Consider the following 22,502-nt stretch of genomic DNA (forward strand, 5'->3'; position numbering starts at 1 on the left):
GATGCTATATGAAAGCGGTTCTCTTCGGGCATGGAAGATGATCTGCACGTCTGTTGCGTGTTATTCTGTACACACAACACTAGTATTTCTACGTTAAGACAAACTGTGAAGCAGTATAATTTCTCAAAAAAAAAATCCAATAGGCAGTGAGAGAAAAAAATCAAGTGCCACCAACAACAATGACTCTTCCACAACATGTAGAAAATGCACTGTGATTTAAGTAAAGCTTTAATGTAATCGCCCAAAGAAATCTTTCCTTTCTCTTGCAGCAATATAGAACAAATATGTCATGGGACTTTTGGTTGAAGAACCACAAATCTTTTAGAAAAGTAATTTGGAATTACACTGCTGTAAATTATAAAAAAAATAAAAAGAGGTTTGGAGTATGCCATGGGTCAAAGGTCATACAACACACTCTGAATAACAGATTTGGGTCTTTGATGTTTAGCTGCCTGGACTTTAAATCACAAACACTTGGCAAACTTGCTGTTAGGAAGAAGAGCAGCTTTGAGCCTTCAAAGACATTCTGAGTCATCCTGTCCTCCAGGCTTTCTCTCTCTCTCTCTCTCTCTCTCTCTCTCTCTCTCTCAATTTCACAAAAAGAATGTTACAGCAGGTGATTGAACTCTAATACCCTTAAAAAGAAAGCATCTCTAAACAATCACCTTATTAACTAACCTTGGAATGATAATGAGTCTGTTACATCTGAGGTCAAAGGTCACACAGCACATACAGTTTTTACCCTCAGTTTTGCTGTGTTTTTAGGTAGATTGCAGAAGAAAAGAAATTAATGAACTATTAAATGTCTTTGCTTTCCTCTTTGTCATCACTGGTTCGTCTCTCTCTCTCTCTCTCTCTCTCTCTCTCTCTCTCTCTCTTCCTCTCTCCCCACATTTCTGTTAGCATGTGGAAAGCGGCAGGCTTTGTGACACGCCGCCCATCATCGGTTTCACACATGCAAGCAAAACATATGCTGGAGTGTAATCTTTTTTCTCAGCCAAGAGCCAAGAAAAAGGATCATTAAGAAACACAAGTGTGCGTCACAACTTCTATAAACGCCACCGAACTCTCCTCAGGCATGGAGACACACATATGGAGGGCATAAAGAGAGGGCAAGACCATGTTAAATGTGTGTGAGCATGAGAGAGAGAAAAGAGAGAGAGAGAGAGAGAGAGAGAGAGAGAGAGAGAGAGAGAGAGAAGAAAGAAAATAGAAAACAGAGAAAGACTTACTTGGTATTTTTAATGGGCTTGTAAACACGGTGACAGATGAATGGGTCATCACAATATTGAGTTGGAGCACATGTGATATAATGAGAAAAAAACGGTATTAATTACCTTTGCACTCTTCACACATGCTCACATCATTATTGCCTTATGTGAGGCCAAAGATGGCCAGCCATGTTCAGTAGCTTAAGAAATTTAGATTGGCGTTTATGTGCCCTGTGTATGTGTGCGTGTGCATGTGTGTGTGTGTGTGTGTGTGTGTGTGTGTGTGTGTGTGCGCGCGTTTATTAAAGACCAAAGATGATGCTAAAATAGTGAGAAGTGTGAAAGCAGAAATCTAAAAAGAAAGAAAAAAAAAAAGCAACACTGTGCAGAATTAGGCCACTAAAAAGAAGCAGGGGTTGAAATGATGCCAAAGTCGGTTGCCCTAACATGGGAAACTTGCAGCATTAACACTATGCTGTAGTTATTTTTAAACACAGAGTACTTAACATGAGCTCAGTGTTCAGCTGTGTGCTTCAAAAAGTGTGTGTGACTCCCACACCTTTCAAGTCTGGGCCTTTTATTAAGCAGTAACAACCTTAGGAAAGGTAGCGAACATGTCTGCACTTGAGAGGTACACGTGTACACACACACAACAAGCAGCAAAGAAGTCTCTATTGAACTTCAGAGCGAGAACTCTGAGGTCGCAACAAAGAGAAATACACTTAGTGATAGAAGTAGAAAGATAAAGGGAGATGTGTAAAACAATCAGTCTAAACCCTATTTGTTTTTTGACAAATGAGTGCATTTGTCTTTGATAACGCTTCTTTTCAACATGTTATAAATAAAAAGAAGCAACAGAAGATACAATTTAACAGACAGGTCAACAATAAGAGATAAAGAATGAAGGGAAAGGGGACCTTACATAGCTGCCAATCTTTCTTTTCATCCGCTGTTACATAGACATAATAAATAAATAAAAATCAAAAGGGTTTGCTCAAATTCAGTTCATCATATAAAACATTCACTAGTTCGCTCCTTACACCAAACATCAAAACAAAGTGTAAGTGAGAAAGCAATTGCTTTTGTAAACAGGTAAACATTTTGTTGTATGCTAATTTGCTGCAGCAGTTTACCTCAGTGAAAACAATTTGCTTAAAAAACTCTGCAAATGAAGCTTGAAATATTTTCTGAACGTGGTGATACATCTAATTCGCACTTTCCTGTCAAATGTGTTAAAGGCGCTTCAGTGACTCTTCCTCTCTTAGATGTAATTGCTCTTGTTCTTTACTCTCTAGCTTTATTCCACACACTGTCTGAAGCAACATAGTTAAAAAAAATCAATAAATAAATAAACTATCTAAATTAATTAAATGTGTTAAAAAAAAGCAATCTATTTGAATGTATTAGAAAATGTCTTTGTCTTTATTCAGTGTAGTCTCACCCACTCAGTCATTGCAGGAAAGAAAAAAAGTCCATAAAGACTTATCACTATTGGGACACTTGACTTTTATAGCCACATGCGGTTCTTTAAGCTACCACAAAGTTGGAAGCACACAATTATGCAGGATGTCTTTGGATTCAGTAGCATTACGTTGTCCCCTCACTTGAACTTTTAGTTCAAAACCTGTTCCAGCATGACAATGCCCCCGTGCACAAAGTGAGCTCTATGGAGATATGCTTATTTATACATCCGGGATTTCCAATCTTTTCCATAAAGGGCCGGTGTGGGTGCAGGTTTTTATCCCAACCAAGAAAGTCCACACCAAATTCTACCTGTTTATATCTAATCATTTTCATTTTTGATGACTTCCAGTTGTGGACCTTATTAGACTGAAATGAAGACCTGCACCCACACTGGCCTTTTGTGGAAAAGATTGGACACCAATGCTTACATGGGTTGGAGTGGAGTGGAAAATCTTGATTGGGCCCCCATGCCCCCTTAACATACAACAATACCTGACTTTACTAATACTCTTGTGTCTGAATGAACACAAATCTCCTCAATCACACCCCAAAATCTAATGGAACATCTTCCCAGAAAAGTAGAGGTTATTATAACAGCAAATGGGGATTAAACGTGGAAAGTGATGCTTGAAATGCCCATACAAGTCTTTTGGCCATTGGTCCATTTAGTAAATATAGTCCATATATATCAGATCAGAGTCAATCACTATAGATAATAAAAAATATACAGTACACTATGCAAATCATGTTCATGGTTTTACATGAGAACAGCTGCCTGTGTGTAGATGTTCATACACAATGAAATGCATTCATCTGAAAGGTAATGTAATTTATCCACACAAATGTTGGTATCAAAGAAAGTTAACCTTACAAACTGCAAGCCCATGTGCGAAAACTTTTTTACACAGACTGTGCAATTGATTCACTGTTCTGTGCTTAGAGGCAGGTAATGGATGGAGGTGAGAGAATAGTGTAGACACTGAAATACAATTTCTACCATAGCTGAAAAACAACATAAAGAGAAATTAAGTATGCAGCTGGGCAAATAAACTATTGCAAAATTACTGAACATGTTACTGTCCAAGCCAACTGCTTGGCTAGATTTTATAAATAGCTTGTTTCACTTTGATTATTTCTTATAGCTCATTAATGGTTTTTTTCAAAATCATCACATTATTGATCTTTACAATCATTGATACAGACAGAGATGGCTAGAATAATGCGGATTTTTTGAGTTAATGTTTCCTTTGTCTGTCTCCTAAAGAATGAAGTTTGGTTGAGAGTAACCAATCAGAGGTGTGGGAAGTCTCAAAATTCAGCTTGACAGCAGAGTGTAGCTCCTGTGAGGGTAGAAAAGCGAACGTGCATGCACATGTTACTGCTGAGTGCGTGCAGAACTGAAGTAAACTCGCGCGAACAAGCTTCTCAGCACGCTCGATTCACTGTTTCTCACTCAAGAATAGCTTTGTGTGCTTACAAATCACAGCAACCTCATGCTCTATACTAATGATCATGCACACTGACACCGTTCCATACACTGTGGTTGCCAACACCACTTATTCATCAGGCATATTGTTCTTTGATAACTTTGGTGAAGAAACATACCCTGCAAAATCCCAAGTACTGGGAGGTCAATTTGTTGCAGATTTACTGGGAAAGATCCATTATTTCGCATGTGAATGTATGTGAACAAAGGAGAAGTTTTTATTCCTATGCTAAGTGATAGATAAAACTTTCACATACTGACTGAATGTTTAGGTTCCCTTTAGGTTATGTCTATTTATACCATTTCATAAACAATTATAAAATGTACTGTGGTTAGAAATAAGAAGTAAAAATGTTTTGAGAAGCAGCTCTAACACGTGACAATACATTATGGAAAAAGCGGTGATTATGTGTGTGTGGAGCACAGATGCATAATTCTCAGAGTAATTAAACACACATGCAAGCACACACACACACACACACACACACACACACCTGCATGTGTCCAGACGCCCAAGCGAACTCTGCACCTGTTACCATGGAAACGGAGTAAGGACAAGATAGGGAATTCCACAACACCCTGAAGTGAGGGATACAGACCATGGTGGGAAAGAAAACGAGGGCAAAAGAAGAAAAAGAAAAAGGAGGAGGAATTCAAGATGATGTGGGCATCCTGTAGAGAGTGCCAGTGCTCATCAGAAAAGTAGAGAAAGAAAAGTAGGGGTTAAAAAAAACAGAAGAAAAAAGTAAATGAAAAGCATGAACCTATCAGGTCCCTATCTCTCTCTCTCTCTCTCTCTCTCTCTCTCTCTCTTTCTATCTATCTTTCTCATTCAGTGTGTTTTTTGTCATGTTTTTCACTTTCTACAGTCAGTGCGTGTTTGTATATATATATATATATATATATATATATATATATATATATATATATATATATATATATATAGCGAGAGAGAGAGAGAGAGAGAGAGAGAGAAAGAGAGAGAGAAAGAGAGAGAGCGAGAGAGAGAGAGGGAGAGAGAGGGAGAGGTAAATGCAAGAGGTAAAACTTGCTACAAAAATAGAACTGACAATATGTGCAAATAATTTGTGTTAACTAACATCTTCAATTAAAGTTTAAAAAAATCAACAGTAATATTTGATTAAATGAATATTCCATTGTGTGCAACTGCATCCAAAACCTGTGTGTGTGTGTGTGTGTCAGATCTGTCACAGCCTATGAAAGTGCACTGAATGTTTACACTAAGCAGATCCTTTCTGCTTTTCCCATTATGCCCCCCCATCTTTCTATTGCCAGACTAAGAATGAAAGAGAGACAGAGAGAGAGAAATGGAGTGAGAGACAGATGATGGGAGGGAGGGAGGGAGGGAGAGAAGGAGAGAGAGCAGGAGGTAGGAAAGGGAGTGTGTGAGAGTGGGTGCTCTGTGTGCACTAAATAACAGGCCATGTTTTATTTCCCTGCGCCGAACACCTGCACAAAACTTTCAGAAAAAGAGGGGGGAAAAAAGAGGGAGGAATAAGAAGGAAAGAGGGAGGGGAAAAACGAATGCTGTTTGAACGCAGAGGCCAGACAAAAGCCTTTCATGTGAGAGCCCTTCTCCTTTCCGTATCTGGTTACATTCTCTCTCTCTCTCTCTCTCTCTCTCTCTGTCTGTCTCTCTCACACACACAGCCTTGTCTTCTCCTTACACACACACACACACACACACACACACACACACACACACACACACACACACACACACACACACACACCATCCTTCCCTCTTACATACTTCATTTTTTAAACTTTCACTCTTTTTTTTTATCTTGTCCCTTAATTCTCACAATATTCAGAATTTTAGAACCTTTATGTTTATGAAATGTTTTAAGATATTAATATTTGTCCTAATATATATATATATATATATATATATATATATATATATATATATATATATATATACATAGGGGTGTATCAGTACAGGGCTTTCGGTTCAGTACGTGTTTACTGAATGCAATCCTTTAAATGTGAGGAACATAGACCGCAAGATTTTTTAGTCTCCGCCTCACACTTTAAGTGCATTTTTATTATTATTATTATTATTATTATTATTATTATTATTATACTTAAAAGCATTACAATACCAGAGGTATAAATAGAAACTAGAGGTAGCGCAGTGGCTACTCCATACCAGAAATAAGATTTGTTTTATGCATGCAGGAAAAAGCTAAAAAATAGCATTAGCATTAACCAGGAAGACTCTCATAATTTCAGTATTAAAGAAAAAATTTAACCTAGATCCCTAAAGTCTTTTTTGTTTTTCTTATTCTTTTAGGACCTTCTATGTAAAACCTTACAATTGAGTGGTCTCCCTTTTAGAAAAAGATCCATATAGAATCTATTTAAAAAACTGGAACCATTAACCACTATATCTCTCTGAGTGCAGATAAATCTGTGATAAATTAATTGTGTATTTTGTGATGTTTGCTAAGAACTTCCTACCTACACTGTTACTGTCAACGTGTGTGTGCATGTTGATGTCTTGAAATCATTTCCTAATGAGATGCTGCCGAAGACTAAATTTACGAGTAAAATGCTGCCTAACAAGGATATACACCTGAATTTGGCATTAATTTCACCCAAACAAGTTGCAATTTGCATGTCCTAATCAAGTTCAAGTCGTGTGACTGACGTAAATGTTGATGTAAACAAACAAACCAATTGCAGCTACAAACATAGCCAGAGGCAAGATGCTGATCAGACGTTTTTGTCGAGTTTAGACAGTGACAACGGAGGTGTGCCTATATTTTCAATGATAATGCAATTGCAGGACTTTCGGAAAGAATGCTCCTGTAATATGAATAATTTTTTTGCAGTAGCTCATCTACATTAAAGCAAAATAATCAGTTAATGAATACAGCAGGTTGATTCAAGCATCCATGATTTTTTTCTGAATGAAGCATGCACAAGTAAAATGTAGCCAAACAGAGAAACTTTGCTTCAGACTGTATACTAGCAGCAAGGTCACACACGCCCAGCCTAGCTTAGTATCTACAGCTTTCTGAAGGCTTCAGGACCTCTAAAATAAATAGAATTCGCTTCATATATACTTGCAAGTAGCTCCCACACACGCCCATACTTACGTCACCACTCAAGTGAATAGAATTGGAAGGTTGTGTACAGTCACACACTCACACCTAAAGGCTTGAAATCCTAATTTATAGGAATACAAAAATAAAAGTGTTTACACAGACAGACATATACTAAACAAAGCTGGAATTTACCTTTTTCAATATAACTATAACCATACCAATCATTCCACACACACACATACATGCTCATGAGCACACACTTATTCACAGCGGCTATACTGCAGTGCTTGACAGAATGGAATGTATGGGGAAGATCCATGTGGCATCTCTCTATTCCCCCCCCCCCCTCTCTCTCTCTCTCTCTCTCTCTCTCTCTCTCTCTGTCTTTTCCTTTACACACACACACACACACACACACACACACACACACACACACACACACACACATACACACACCACCAGATGTTCAACTGCCAATAAGGAGTGCAGAGAATAGAAACCTCTTTTCAATTTACAGTCACTCACACACACACACACACACACACACACACACCACAACCTCACCCTGCAAAAACATATACTGATGGTTTAATCTAAACATTTTTGTTCACTATGTTGCTAGCAAAACTCATCAACAATAAATCAGTGTTTATCCCATAACTAGTCCCAGTATAAAATTAATAAACATAATAAATAAACATATGCATGTACATTAAAATATAAAGATAAAGGAGAAAATATTGTTTCTCCTCCTTTATATATCCAAAAAGAAACACTAATCTTTCATAACCAGAAGATAATATGTTTGTTTTTTTGTCTTACAGGCAGATTGATTTGACCATAGAGTACCTTAATCCGACTTCACAACAGGAAATTACATCATTAAATGAGGAGGGAAGCCTTATTACCCACTTAAAACAGATCAATCCACACACAAATACTATTAAGCTTCATCTTTCAGGGGATCCACAGTGGAATCCAGAAACAATGCCATCTTGCTTTAGTAATGATGCAATGTTCTGGCTCAAGTCACGAGGCTGCAGGACAGACACTGTGTGAAAAATGTGTAACACTGAATAAAATGCAGTATAGGAAGTACACAAGGACAATCAAATAGCAAAAAGCTAAATCAACTGACTTATGCAAAATATAGACATTTCCCAGTAATGTCTTTGTCATTTTAATGAGAAATCCAGTATGACTCATGCCTTAAAAAGAATGCAAATTCGATGAAATGCACTTGTTACAAAAGAGACTCAGGTCGTTGACAAGTTTTGGAACCTCGTCTGATTTTTAGAGTGTACAAAGAGGGAAAAATGTAAACAGACCAATGTGCCATTCCTTAGCTCTCCTTATGTACAACTGAATCCCTTTGTCACTATCATTGGGTAGTTAAACAGCATTGTAAGTTATATAAGAAGCCATTAAGCAAAAGGAAAGAAAAAAAAAAACTTTAGCTCAGACATTATCTAGACAATTTCCAACGAAGATATTCAATATAAATAATTTGCACAACATTGATATTGACAGGAAAACCTTACAACACACAGACAGAACATCTAAACTGGGAATAAAAAATGTATTATACATGAACAGACTCTTTGCAACCTTGAATAAATCCTATCTGCTTTAAGATATGTATATATCAGACATATGGTGAGTTTGTGGCCTACATACACAAAACAACTACACTTCAAAAGTTGTTTTCCGATTAAATATTACCTTGCAAATTCCCAAGGATGATGACCACTCAAAGATATTTGTTATGAAGACAGGTTCCAAAACCAATGCTAAGAAATTCACCATCCACTGACCTAGAGCTGCCAGTTAAATGTTTTCAGGAACAATAATCTACAATCATATTGCAAAAGCAACCTATAATGTGTAACTCCAAGCTACAAACTGAGTGCAGTACATGAGTGCAGTACATGTTCGATGTAACACATCATAAGATATTGTAATGTTTGCTGATCAACTGACTGTAGACCTAAATATCATGCTAACTTTTTTTTTTTTTTTTATAAAAACCTGTCACCATCTTGGTTTAAGGTTTAAGAAATAACAGGACATTTAACTTTTCTTGTAAAGTGGAGTAAAATGCCTCTGCGATTGAATCAATCACAGAGTAACACGCAAATGTGTAACTATGAATAATCACACACACTCTAACATTAGCTGCTGTCATGGCTTAGTTATGGCAGTCATTGCCGCATTGCACTTGACGGTCTCTAAACAAGTCAGCCACTTTAATTAAAAGTTCCTGTTTTTTCCGAAGTGTGCCGCTCACCTATGGAGCTTAATTACCAGCCGGGCTGACACTCGCGCGTCTTTATTTTCAGACGACTAATTATACTTTTTTTATGATACCCTTCACCTCCTGAGCAGCTTCGAGCAGGCGAGCAGGTGTGAAAGTGGGAAAAAAAGGAAAAAAAGTGGCACATTCTTTTCAGCTCATGGAGGGAAGAAGTTCCCAACGCCACCAAATGTGCTATTACTATGACAGCACATTACAGGTGCTGGTGAGAAATGAAGGAAACAGGGAGAACTGAACAATCCATCATGGAAAGAAATCAATGTGGACAAGATGAGAAATGATCTGTAATCGATCTCTAATTTGCATCTAAATGGCAGGGTGCAATAACAACTGCATGTGTACTGGTATAATAACTGTATATCAGTGTTTTTAATACATGGCTCTCAGCATTTAGCTTAATTATGTTAAAATAAAACAAAATTAAATGCTACACAACATTTCAGTAGCAGCACAAAGATTTAATGATCCAGTGGGGACACTACTAAGCACATATTTTTTTCTCTTTATGAGAAAATTATTCTTACTGTTTAGCAGTTGATCAGGAGAATATAGAAATGCTGATCTTCCAGAGTAGCTAACTTTGCATTTGTAGTTTTGATTAATTGCTCAACATATTTTTATAAAGTATACATTATAAATCTTTTTAAAATACATTAGACTTAAAAATTGGGATTTTATTAAAAGGGCTAAGCAGTTTCTTTTGTGTAATATTAATTATATGTATATTACATGTATACATGTATATGTATATTAAATACATATACATATACACACTATATTGCCAAAAGTATTCACTCACCCATCCAAATCTTCGAATTCAGGTGTTCCAATCACTTCCATGGTTAGAGATGTATAAAATCAAGCACCTGGTCATGCAGACCGCTTCTACGGGTCGCTCTCAGGAGCTTAGTGAATTCCAACGTGGTACCGTGATAGGAAGTCCAGTCGTGAAATTTCCTCGTTACTAAATATTCCACAGTCGACTGTTAGTGGTATTATAACAAAGTTGAAGCGATTGGGAACGACAGCAACTCAAGAATTGGTAGGCCACGTAAAATCACAGAGTGGGTCAGCGGATGCTGAGACACAGCCACAGAGGTTCATGTAGCCTTCAGATCAGCTCAAGAACAGTGCGTAGAGAGCTTAGTGGAACAGGTCACATCATCAAGTGCAATGCAAAGCATCGGATGCAATGGTGTAAAGCGAGCCGCCACTGGACTCTAGAACAGTGGGGACGTGTTCTCTGGAGTGACGAATCACACTTCACTGTCTGGCAATCCAATGGACTAGTCTGGGTTTTTCCAGGTTGCCAGGAGAACGGTACTTGACTGCATTGTGCCAAGTGTAAAGTTTGGTGAAGAGGAGATTATAATGTGGGGTTGTTTTTCAGGAGTTCAGCTCGTGGTTCCAGTGAAAGGTACTGTTAATGCTTCAGCATACAAAGACATTTCATGCTCCCAATATTGTGGGAACAGTTTGGGGAAGGCTTGTTCCTGTTCCAAGATGACTGCGCATCAGTGCAAAAAGCAAGGTCTATAAAGACAAGGATTAGTGAGTTCGGTGTGGAAGAACTTGAATGAACTTGAAAAAAACTTCTTGCCCAACGTCAGTGTCTGACCTCACAAATGCACTTCTGAAAGAAGCTGTTATAGCTGCAAAGGCCAATCATCATATTAAACCCTATGGATTAATAATCGGATGTTACTCAAGTTCATTTGCATGTGAAAGCAGACGAGCTAATACTATTGGCAATATACTGTATATATACACACACACACACTTATATATATATATATATATATATATATATATATATATATATATATATATATATATATATATATATATATATATATTTATATATTTATATAATTTATATTTATAAAATCAGGATCCTGTAAAATTGTATTGTCAAAAATATATATTCCATGGCGCATGAGTGGTCCAACATATAAAAGTGTCTATTGCGAGATCTTAATTTCAACTCGTAACCATCTTACAGTTATAATTGACCCTGCTCTGTGGGTGGGTAGGAGGCAAAACTCTGCCCCCCTATTGATTAGCCTGACACTCTTTGCACTCAGAAGTGGGTTGGGAATTATAAACAAGTGGCAAATTAACAGAAAAACCAACAATAAGTGTTTAAATAGGGTACTGGGCCAACAAAAACTTCCGGAACAACTTCAATTAACAGTGCATCCAATTCCACGAGTGTACTGAAGAGTAACATTCTAACAAAACATATTAGTTTAATTGGTGTTTAAAACCTGGGTCCTTCTGACTGAAGATTAAAGACTGTGTCTTAAATGTTATATAAGTTTAGCTAGATACAGTTTTACTGTATGATAAGAGTAAGTGAGCAAAAAAAAAAGAGGTTGATTTAGTGTTGATTTGGGTTATCAAACGTAACAATGGTTATGACAGGAAATCGATCACAAAAAAAAAAAGGCAGCAATGTCTTAAATTAAAAAAAAATTATATATATATATATATATATATATATATATATATATATATATATATATATATATGTGTGTGTGTGTGTGTGTGTGTGTGTGTGTGTGTGTGTGTGTGTGTGTGTGTGTGTGTCTGTTTCTTAAGTGTGTTTCTTTCTACATTCAGGGTTTGTTAAAATTGTGATGTTACACTCGCAATAATAATGCAAACAATTCATAAATTAATACTGCAGTGTATTAGTGCTATAAAAGTCTAAAATTGTGATCTTTATAACTTTTTCAAAATCTATTTAATCAACTTCCAGATCAGATCCGAATATTTTGTGATTTTCACTGATGAAAGCTTCAGCGTGACACAACAGCCCTTAATCCACCAAATAAGCTAAACACTAGTAAAACAATTATATTTTGTCTTCAACTCTTTCAATCTCCTCATATGCAAGCACTTTTTATATTCCAATTTTAAGTCATGATTACAGTCTAAGGTGGCCTTATCAAACCTCAACAGAGATTAACACACACACACACACACGCACGCACGCACACACGCACGCACATGCACACACGCACACACACACAGGCTGCAGGGAAGTAGGCTGTAGGCCACAACAATGTCAACAGACTCAGAATCCCAGCACACACAAGGAAGTGATGTAACCTTGGGGAGAGGGACATAGAGCACAGTCTTTTTGTTCAGTAGAAACACATTCGAAAACAAAAAAACAGACTGAATTGTATGACAGGCCTAATTTTTACACTGGGCTACACATTCATCACATTATAGGGCTAATTTTATTTTGCTTAAGATAATCAAAAGTCCATAATCAAAATTGGTATTTCTTTGTAGCCTTTTACTGTATAAACCACTACAACCACCATTCAACAATACTTAAAATAGATTATTATACAACAAATACACATAACTCCTGGATTAATACAGCTTTTGCCCACTGGCTCTATTAATGATATACAGGGGTCATCATATAAATTAAATCTTGTATCTTCGCCAGTTTGCACCACAGCTGAGCAAAGTGTCTCATTTACATGTTTGGAATAAGACAGTGAATCATGGTACATTACAACTGACAGCAGGCATTGATTTCATTGGTTATACAAGATCTCATTGGCATCTCACACTGAGTAACATTGTACTTACATGTTTAGTGGTTTGTGGTGATTGGAGGAAAGCCAATTTTTTTTTATTCATAGCAACTGCTCTATATATTTAAGCCCTACTTTTATTTTTATATTTATCATTTTCAACTGACAGACTAATTGGACAAGATTGAATGCATTATGCATTCTTTACTTTGTTGAACTACATATTACATAGTCCTATATCAATTTAGAATGATCACAAGGCTACTTATGAATCAGAAAATCAGAAATGCATTTTTAATCGCTTGCACTACAAACATACTTACATTTCTGATAAATGTAATCATGATTAATGAGATCAATCATAATTAACAAAAGTCTCAAGTAAACCTGGACCATAGTGTTAGGTATGCTGACCTGAGTCCAGCTTTCTAATGTCTACTGTATTTCTGAAGTTGCTTGAGCTTAAAAAAATTTACTTGATTAGTAAAGCAGAAGTCAAAAAAACATAGACTTAAGCCTCATTCTTTCATTGTATTTTCAGGCTATGAGTATTGTCTCGAGACTTTTTATATATAAACCACAACAGCAACCACACAAATTATAAACGTGCTTAATGTGTTGCATCGCAACCTATACTACATAATGATACATTTTTTTTTAAACACTGTACAGTCAAGTATCTTAACATTCGTAACACCTGAGTAATTCTATGCGGCATCAAGATCATCAAGATCCTTATTCAAATAGGAATTAAAAAGGTTGTCTTACTTTCAACTGAGATCATGATTTTTCGGATCAATTTTGTATACTTATTACCTTTTAACATTTCTTCTAGCACTGTGGTTGTTATATAAACCTAGTCCATTTTCATAAATTATTTGCTTGTCTGCTTTTTACATGCATTAAAATGCAATAATGAAAATATTAGCCAAACCAAACCTGGTATTTATTACAAAACTTTAATCATATTACAATAAAAAGAGTGCATCCTCGCAAACACAAACCATTACTATTGCTGATTAAATAATTAGTCATTGTAATGGTTGTTATCTGCTATCAACTTATAAGTCACATGTGGGTAAAAGTCAGTGTTGACTAATGGGCTCTGCATACTGTATGCAGACTCACTCATTTATTCCTTTCATGCATTTAGCCTTCATTTGCTTAGGACAAATGTATTCCATCCTACATACAGTAGTTTGGGTTATTTTAGAATTTGCCTACAGCTGTAAAAGTTTAGTTTCTCCACTATTTCTTTTGTGGCTTCGCCAAGATAAACTGCTTTTCATGTGTGTATGTGGTAAAATATCGATGATCATTGGTCAACGAAAATAGTGGCACTCTGTTTTTACACTGATTATCAAAGTGCAAATGCTGCAGACTTGATGTTAACCTTGAGTCAAATTTTAAAAGAAATAATGATTTTATACAATATTTGTGCAGTCATTTGCTCTTATAAAAATATTTTAACGTAAATCTGATACAGAAATTGCATCTGTAAATAGTAAGAGGTGAATAAATAAAAAATAGTGTAAGACATCTTTATGCTGTGATCATAATACTAATACTAATACATATTACTAATAATAATAATAACAATAGTGCATGAATTTTTTTTGTTAAACACCTAAACAGTTGATTTTTCCAAGGATTTTATGTGAATTTGATTAACACATCGCAAATATAAAACTTTTTTCTTTTTTTTTTTTACTTTACTGCTGGCAGCGAGGTTTGTGGAGGTAGTTCCTACTCACAGACACTGGCACCGAAGAACAATTCTATCATGGCTCTTGGCTTTGACTAGCTGGCACAAAAGTCAATTTTTACATGTAGAGCATCTCCTTGCCAAGATATTTTTACTCTCAATAACCGAAGAAGACTGATGAGAAATAATTAGAATAATCTTAAACAAAAACCTTGAAATGATGGCTTTTGTTACTTGGGTAATTATTAGCATTAGATTGTAAATAATGCTAATACTATCACTGTTACTGTTAATATGCTTATTAATTCCCTAATCCTGTGCGCGATTAAAGCACGCCTCGCTCTCTTTCGCAAGACAAAAAGAGGTTGTAAGGCACAGTAAAGTGGGAGAATAGGAAAATAGATATAAAGTATTAAGTGTTTTATTCCTTCCTGCTATATACCCAAACATTTCCAGCAGTCCTCAAGGATTTTATCTATCTTGCATCCATCTCTATCATTTTTATCATCCATCCATCCATTCATCCTAAGTACTTTAAACATTGCTAATCATTATCATTAAATCATTTATCACTGGCTGGTTTTGCTTGAATTGACAATGTGCCATAAAGGGCCCTAAGGTGACTCTGCTCTAAACACTTGGGGAAATGAGCCAGGTTGGCACCAAGTTTATCTTTCTAATTCTCTGTCTTTCTTTCTCTCTTTCTCTCTCTCTCTCTCTCTCTCTCTCTCTCTCTCTCGCATGTAGCTCTTTATCCATTCTGCCTTCCTGAAAGAGTCACCGACTAGCAAAAGAATCACCTACTAGCAATTAGATCCACTGTGAACCCCTGTTAACATTATAAATAAAGTTATATAACAAAAAAGATTTTATTTACTTTTCTAGTATATTTACTGTTTTTAATGGGGTAGATTTGCACTTTTGTGAAACATTTTCACGTATTTCTGTGCCAACTGCAAGTTGCATGGCAACAGGGGTAGTTGAAGTCCAGAGCCAACACTACCACCCCTCCCCATACTCACTCACACACAGACACACACCGCGACACAATTCATGGGGAAAAACACAGGGACACAGAGGGAGGTGGAGGGGGTAAATGCAAATTTCCAAAAACCCTAAATAACACTGAAAATAACAATGCTGACCGTTTTGGTATAGACACAACACAGACGTTTAGATCTTCTCTAGAAGAAAAAATTTGAACTGCAGTCTGCATGACCTAAAATGACTAATTTAGCAATAGCTGTCTGGAAACTGATTTAGCTTATTCAAAACATCACGTTGTGTTTTGCTTCCTGGGTCGAAGGGGGAATTAGTCCAGGGTCAAGGTCATTTCTTTCTTCCTTCCTTTCCTTGGCAAGACATCAAGATTTGTTTAACAAAAAAAAGAAAAGAAAACACACGGCTTAAAATAGTCAGTGTTAACATAAGGGCAGAGTTAAACTATGCATAACAGAAACATTTTCAAAGTATATTTAGAATGATTTCTGATATATGAATTTCAGTTACACAGTCTGATACAGACATGATACATCTGATGTAATCTGACACACACAAACACAAACGCACGCAAATACAAATATACATATATATAAAACACATATACTATCATCCGAAATTCCAAGGTGGCACCAGGCCCAATCATTGTAATGTATTCAGACAGCATGCACACAGCCACCCTATCTGTTTGGCATAAACCTCAGAGGCAGACATATTTTCATGACAACACCACATAAAAAAATTATTATAATAATAAAAGTCTGATATGATATCAGCCTACTAAAGAGCACACACACTTCAAAAAAGCTAAGCTAATGGACATATCAAAGCCATAACACACCCACACACATACACACACACACACACACACACACACACACACACACACACACACACACACACACACACATACACACATGCACGCATGTGCACGCACGCCCTGGTGTGAAACAGTGACATGAATGAGATTACAACAACATACTTGAGCCAGAGAAGTGCCCACTTCCCAGTGAGGTCGGTCCGTTTTTCCCACTGCTAACCGGAGGAGAAAACATCTAAAAAAAACAGTTATGATAACATGTTACAAATGAGTGAGAGAACAAGAATTGTCTTTGAACAACCTACTTTTAATTCATCATTTCTAAAATGTACACACATAAACAACTAACCATTTATATAATTAGCTGCTGTATTTATTATCTAAATGTTTAAAAATGATGTTAATTTAAGATTTAAATGATTAATTCCCTGCAAGTACATTCAGTTGTTTCATCAAAGCAGCGTGAAAATTGCAATTTGCAGAACATTTATTACGATTTATGTTTAGCAATGCAATTAAGTTTGTTTTAGTTTTTTTATTTAATTGATTTCCTGCAAATCTAGAGAACCCTGTCTTCTGTCATTCTTTCCCATATACACATTTTACAGTGTATATTAGCTTTTTTTTACGAATATTTGTAATGTCAGTAAAGTTGACCAGTGGACTGGGTGAGAATCAGAAACATGACCAGGCAGGGTATTCGCTTGCTAAGGGGATGCAAACTATTAATAAACATTTAGTTTATCAAAGGAGCTTTATTCATGTTGTTGACACAACAAATACCAAGTGCCTGCTAAATGGCTAGTCATGAAATTACTTTTAAACTGTTGAAATAAGTCTCCATTGGTGCTGAATTAACTTAGAACCTTACATTTTCATTTACTATTATATTAAAAGACTACAGTGTTTATACAAATCCAGCTGGACACAAGAAATCACTGATTTTAATTTAGCATTAAGAGTTAATTCCTCACAGTAGGTGTTAATACAACACTGAGCCTTTTGCTGTGCCCTAAAGAAAAGCTCTGATTTGCCTAATCTTCCACTACAATATGCAACAGGACAATGCTAAGGATTTCGCAGCCTAGAAGGAAAAATGGAGCCTGTCACAGCTAAGACATTACTATGTCCACAAAAACCTGACAAAACCTAAAACACAACATTTTACAAATCAATGAAAGAATAAAGCATGAAAAAATGTGTAAAAGTGGAATGCACTACCATTGATGTTGGGAACGTTTTCAAATCGCTGTTTCGCATCTATAAGACACCAAAATGCCTAAATGAAATATCACATCTCTCTACACAAAAACACTTCATGTTCAAAATGACAAATGCTGATACGTTCTCCAAATGTTAACACTAGACTACATTCAGTACACAAAGTTCATATTTACAAAATCCCTTAATTCAGCATGTGCACCATGAAATAATCTGGTACGTGTAACACAAAAATAAATAAATAAATAAAAAAAATTAAACACTACACATTACTCTTTTTCTTTTAACATGTAGGTTTGAATACACATTTCTTACCGCGCTGAAGTCTAGTAAGTCACTCAGTTCTTTGTCCGTCCCTAAAGCTGCCATCCTCTGCTGATGATGTTGCATTTTGGCAAAATCACACAAACCTGAAAACATGGGAACCAACACACACACACACACACACACACACACACACACACAAACAAACATGCACATCAGATTAAAGGAGATGAATGGCAAGGAGCTAATAATCATCCTGATTCACATCTTCCTTCCAAACATATATAGAAATTCACAAATAGAGGAAAATTCAGCAGTGGGGCTTTTATAGTCTCGCACCAGTTTCAAAATTCAGAGTAAAAATTAAGCTAAATAAATCAACACCATGAATACACACTGGTTCTCACTTCACCCAAGAAAAAAAGACATGTCCACATTTCTTTCACATGAGTTTGATTTAAAATATGTGTGTACATTGATCAAGACACTATTTTGCTAAAAACAAAGAGAATGGGATTCTAGGGTTCATTAAATGTATTCCTTTCCTTGTTGTGTGTTATATGAATAAAGCCTCATTAGCACGGGTGAAATGAGGATCCCCACTAATAGATTTCATTTGATGTCCATTTGATCGGCTGTTGAAGGACAAACTTAAAAACACACAACACAAAAGCATACTTTTAAAGCAGATCAACTAGAAATAGCCAGAATTTCACTAATGGAGAGGGACACGAACCGAACCGAACCGAACCGCCGCGGCTGGAGAAGCAGGATGAGAGTGAAATGTTTGGACAATAAAATGTGTATAAATAGATATAGAGTCATTGCTTTGGGGGGGAAAAACGTAACGTGAAAAAACAAATGAAAACAAATGAAAACCGAAGCGTCCGGTTGAAGCCGAAAACGCGGCGAGAGCGCGCGCGCAATCACTCACACACACACACTCACACACAGGCACAAGCACGCACACACACGCACAGCACGGGTTCTGTCAAAACTTGACGTCTCGAGGTGTTTCAACTATAACACCAAGCACACCGCATTTCATGTCATTGCATTTTTTCTTCCCCCCCCCGGTACACTTTCTGAATGTGAGCCTAGAGAACTGCGCGAGCGTGTGCGCGCGCTACCCCGGCCCAAATGCCCAGCGCGTTGTAAATTTAAATTTGAATTTTTTTTTTTATTGAAAAATTCTAACGGTCGCTCTAACGGTCAATTCGCCGTTAAAGGCTTCACGCGCGTTGAGTTCCACTTATAACTATAACCATTCCACGGTCCCAACTTCTAACTAGTAACACACACACACACACACACACACACCCATGTCAAGTGTATTAAAACTAAGAAACGGTGTGGATCGAAATAAAGCAAAACGACTTGAATTAAAGGCATTTTTCTGTGGAGAAAAAACTTGGAATGTTTATACAAATAGAATAAAAGTGAGAGGATGCAGTCAGTCAAGTCAGTCAGTGCTCCACACACGGAAAGCAGACAAACAAATATAAATACACACGCGAACATGCAAGAATACAGATAGTTCCCAACCTTCTGTAGAAATGTTCTTCCGATAATCAAGAGAAAAAAGTCGTTTTCTGGAGTTTTTTGGTCAATTCACGACCAAAACCGAGCACTTTTTTCTCCCCCCTCTCCGTCACTAAGCTGTCACTCAAGTCGGCTCGGTGAAGGCTAGCAGCGCGCTAGCTCTCCAACCCGCTGTCCGAGAAAGCGGAACAGCTACATTTGCTTCAGAGAGCGCCGGCGTGCGGTCTCCGGGAACCCGGGCGGCTTGCAGCGAGAAACCAGACGCAGGTTTACCGTCTGCCGGAAGTTTTAAAACGCATTATTGTTTTTGTGAATAGTTCCGCTGTCCTAAACTCATAGCTCGCCTGAAGCCCGGGCACAGGTCCAGCTCCTGACTCCCGGCTCTACTGACGGGCTCTACAGCGGCGAGTCGTCCTCTCATGAACGACTCCTTTAAGTGAGTCGGGTGAGAATCGACTCTCCACAAACAAGCGAGTCGAAGAGAAGGAAGCAAGGATTACTGATTTAGTATAATTGCATTTAAAATTTAACTCGTTATTAATCCGTATTCCGATACCTTTACGCTCATGCATAGAAAATATATTTGTATTCATTTATATACAGTTCATTATACCTGTGTATAAAGATATATTACCTGGTCGTGCATGGTAAAACGTTATGCTGTTTTTTATGATAATCTGAATAAAATGCATATGTTATCTAAAAAAAAAAAAAAAAAAAAAAAATTTTTATATAGTTTTATATAAAACTGCATTAAACTATTCACTTATGTCTCTCTTATAGACTTGAATATGCAACATGCAATGCAACATCGAAAAACACCACTTAAAGAAATAAAAGCTTTGCTTCTTTATATAGTTTTATATAACACTATATATAAAAATGCGTAGAACGATGCACTCGTCTCTTTTTATAAAAATCTGAATAAGATGTATCATATAAACACCAGTTATTTTGTTTTTTATATAGTGTTATATGAAACAATAAAAAAAATACATCGTTTCATATAATCTTTTCATTTTCCTGCCACACATCTTTCTTTCTTTTTTCCAGAGCGTACACGAGCGCGCGCGCGCCCACGGCACGCGCATCACTCCGTCCAAGGTCCGAGGCTTCTTCCTAAATGGCGTGTTTGCGTGCACACTGAACCACGTGTCAAATGCCACAAGGCTACAACTCGCCGCGTACAGCAACTAATATTGACACGTGGCTCTGTAGTAAATATTCGCATGCGTAATAGACTCTAGGCGTTCAATGACCACACACACACATAAGCGCGTGCACACACAGTGGACGCACGGACGCAGCAGCATCGACGCGAAAACGCGACATTGCGTTGGTGTACTTCATATGTGTGTATATTCATTATGCACAATTTGTGTTATTCCTTTGGCGTTCAATGCATCAGGGCCGGATTGTGACCAAAAGGAGCAGTGTTTATTCTCTGGGTATTTATTTGGGTATTAAATTGTAACTTCCCTTCTTAATGCAGTGGTACCCTTAAGAGAAATGGTACCTTTTACCTACAAAGGTGCAGTGTAATAAATTAGATTAAAAATGTTTACACCTGCAATGTACTTTGCATATGCAATGTGCCATATATTTTATAAAGAAGACACATTAAGATATTAAAGGTACAAAGATTAAAGGATGCTTGATTACTGGATACTGTCAAGGTACACTTTAGTTGACCATTTCTCCTGAGAGTGTTAGATGAGTATTTTTGGTAGACTATGATTTTCTATTTTCCATCCATGTTGTGTCTTGGATCAACCCTGCAGTGCACAGATTTAAAAGAAAAGAACAAGAAATTCTCAATTAAAATAGCATTTATATAAATATGGATTGTGATAATGTTTCTAATATTGTGTGATTAAAATATGTTTGTGTGATGTGCCATATAAGCGAAAAAGCACCAACCACAAATGACACTGAGTTCATGTATTTGTTTGGTGTCACAGTGTGTCTATTACTAAAAATACAGACTGTGCACATTACAATGATCCTTTTGTGAACAAGAATATTAAGCAACTGCATTTTTATTAATTTATTATGTGCACACAGACCTATCATTGTATGATAGTTTAACACAATATTTAAGATGTTTTTGGAGAAGCAAAAACAACAAAACAAAAACAATGAGACTGCCACATTATTTGCATTTAATGGGTTTAAAACAAGAAATGTAGTTGTAGTAAAATCTATCATTCTAGGGAATTTCTGAATATACTGTGCACATGAAAATCTTCAATGATAGCTGTAAGTAGTTGTATCTGATAGCTCTGAAAGCTAAGCAGGGAGTAGTTTGTAAGGACAAATCCAATTGCAGTGTCCCATATGGGTTCTGACAATGGTACAACATGTATTCTGTACAGAACATGTAAGATGATCGGAGGCACCAATGTACATCAGACCATGTGCATGTATGTTTGCTTTAATTGTCCCGGATAGGTGGCGCTGTTGTGCAACAGGGGGGGAATATTCAACATATTTCAAGTGTATGTTTACTAAGCTGTAATGCCCAGAAACAATAGAACCACAGAAACTATATAGTGCAAATCTTGAAACAATTTAACAAAAAATCACAACACAACCCTGTGACCAATGCCACAGGGAATATATCCATGCTGCAAATAAGGAATCATCAACAAAATATTCATTAATTTATAATAACTTGAATAAAAGGATGTACAAAAACTCTGTAGTAGACTTGAAAGCCAAGCCTTACAGAAAAAAAAGACCATTGAATTCAGCCCAGGCCCCTGAAATAATATATCACGTCTTTTTCTGTGTCTCAGGTTGAGATATATTAGGTTTACACACAAGAACACCAAATCTATTTATA

The 22,502-nt window shown here is 36.6% G+C and overlaps 1 protein-coding gene across 13 annotated transcripts in view; it reads right to left on the bottom strand.

Moving 5' to 3' along the window:
• LOC124398484 (transcription factor 4-like) overlaps window positions 1-20,064 on the bottom strand; it is a 146,547-nt gene extending 126,483 nt beyond the window's left edge. For 6 of the 13 annotated variants that reach the window (XM_046868728.1, XM_046868726.1, XM_046868727.1 and 3 more), the window contains exons 1-3: window positions 18,167-18,271; window positions 17,852-17,890; window positions 16,793-16,865 (exon numbers count right to left, since the gene is read on the bottom strand). In XM_046868728.1, coding sequence (XP_046724684.1) covers window positions 16,793-16,865; window positions 17,852-17,890; window positions 18,167-18,271 — 217 coding nt within the window. Of the gene's footprint in view, window positions 1-16,792; window positions 16,866-17,851; window positions 17,891-18,166; window positions 18,272-19,660 lie in introns of those variants that run through there. The other 7 variants (XM_046868737.1, XM_046868733.1, XM_046868739.1 and 4 more) reach the window with 5 other exon arrangements.
• Between the last annotated feature and the right edge of the window lie 2,438 nt (window positions 20,065-22,502).

Source organism: Silurus meridionalis, chromosome 15 (genome assembly GCF_014805685.1).
Source record: "Silurus meridionalis isolate SWU-2019-XX chromosome 15, ASM1480568v1, whole genome shotgun sequence".
In the NCBI taxonomy this organism is placed as follows: domain Eukaryota; kingdom Metazoa; phylum Chordata; class Actinopteri; order Siluriformes; family Siluridae; genus Silurus; species Silurus meridionalis.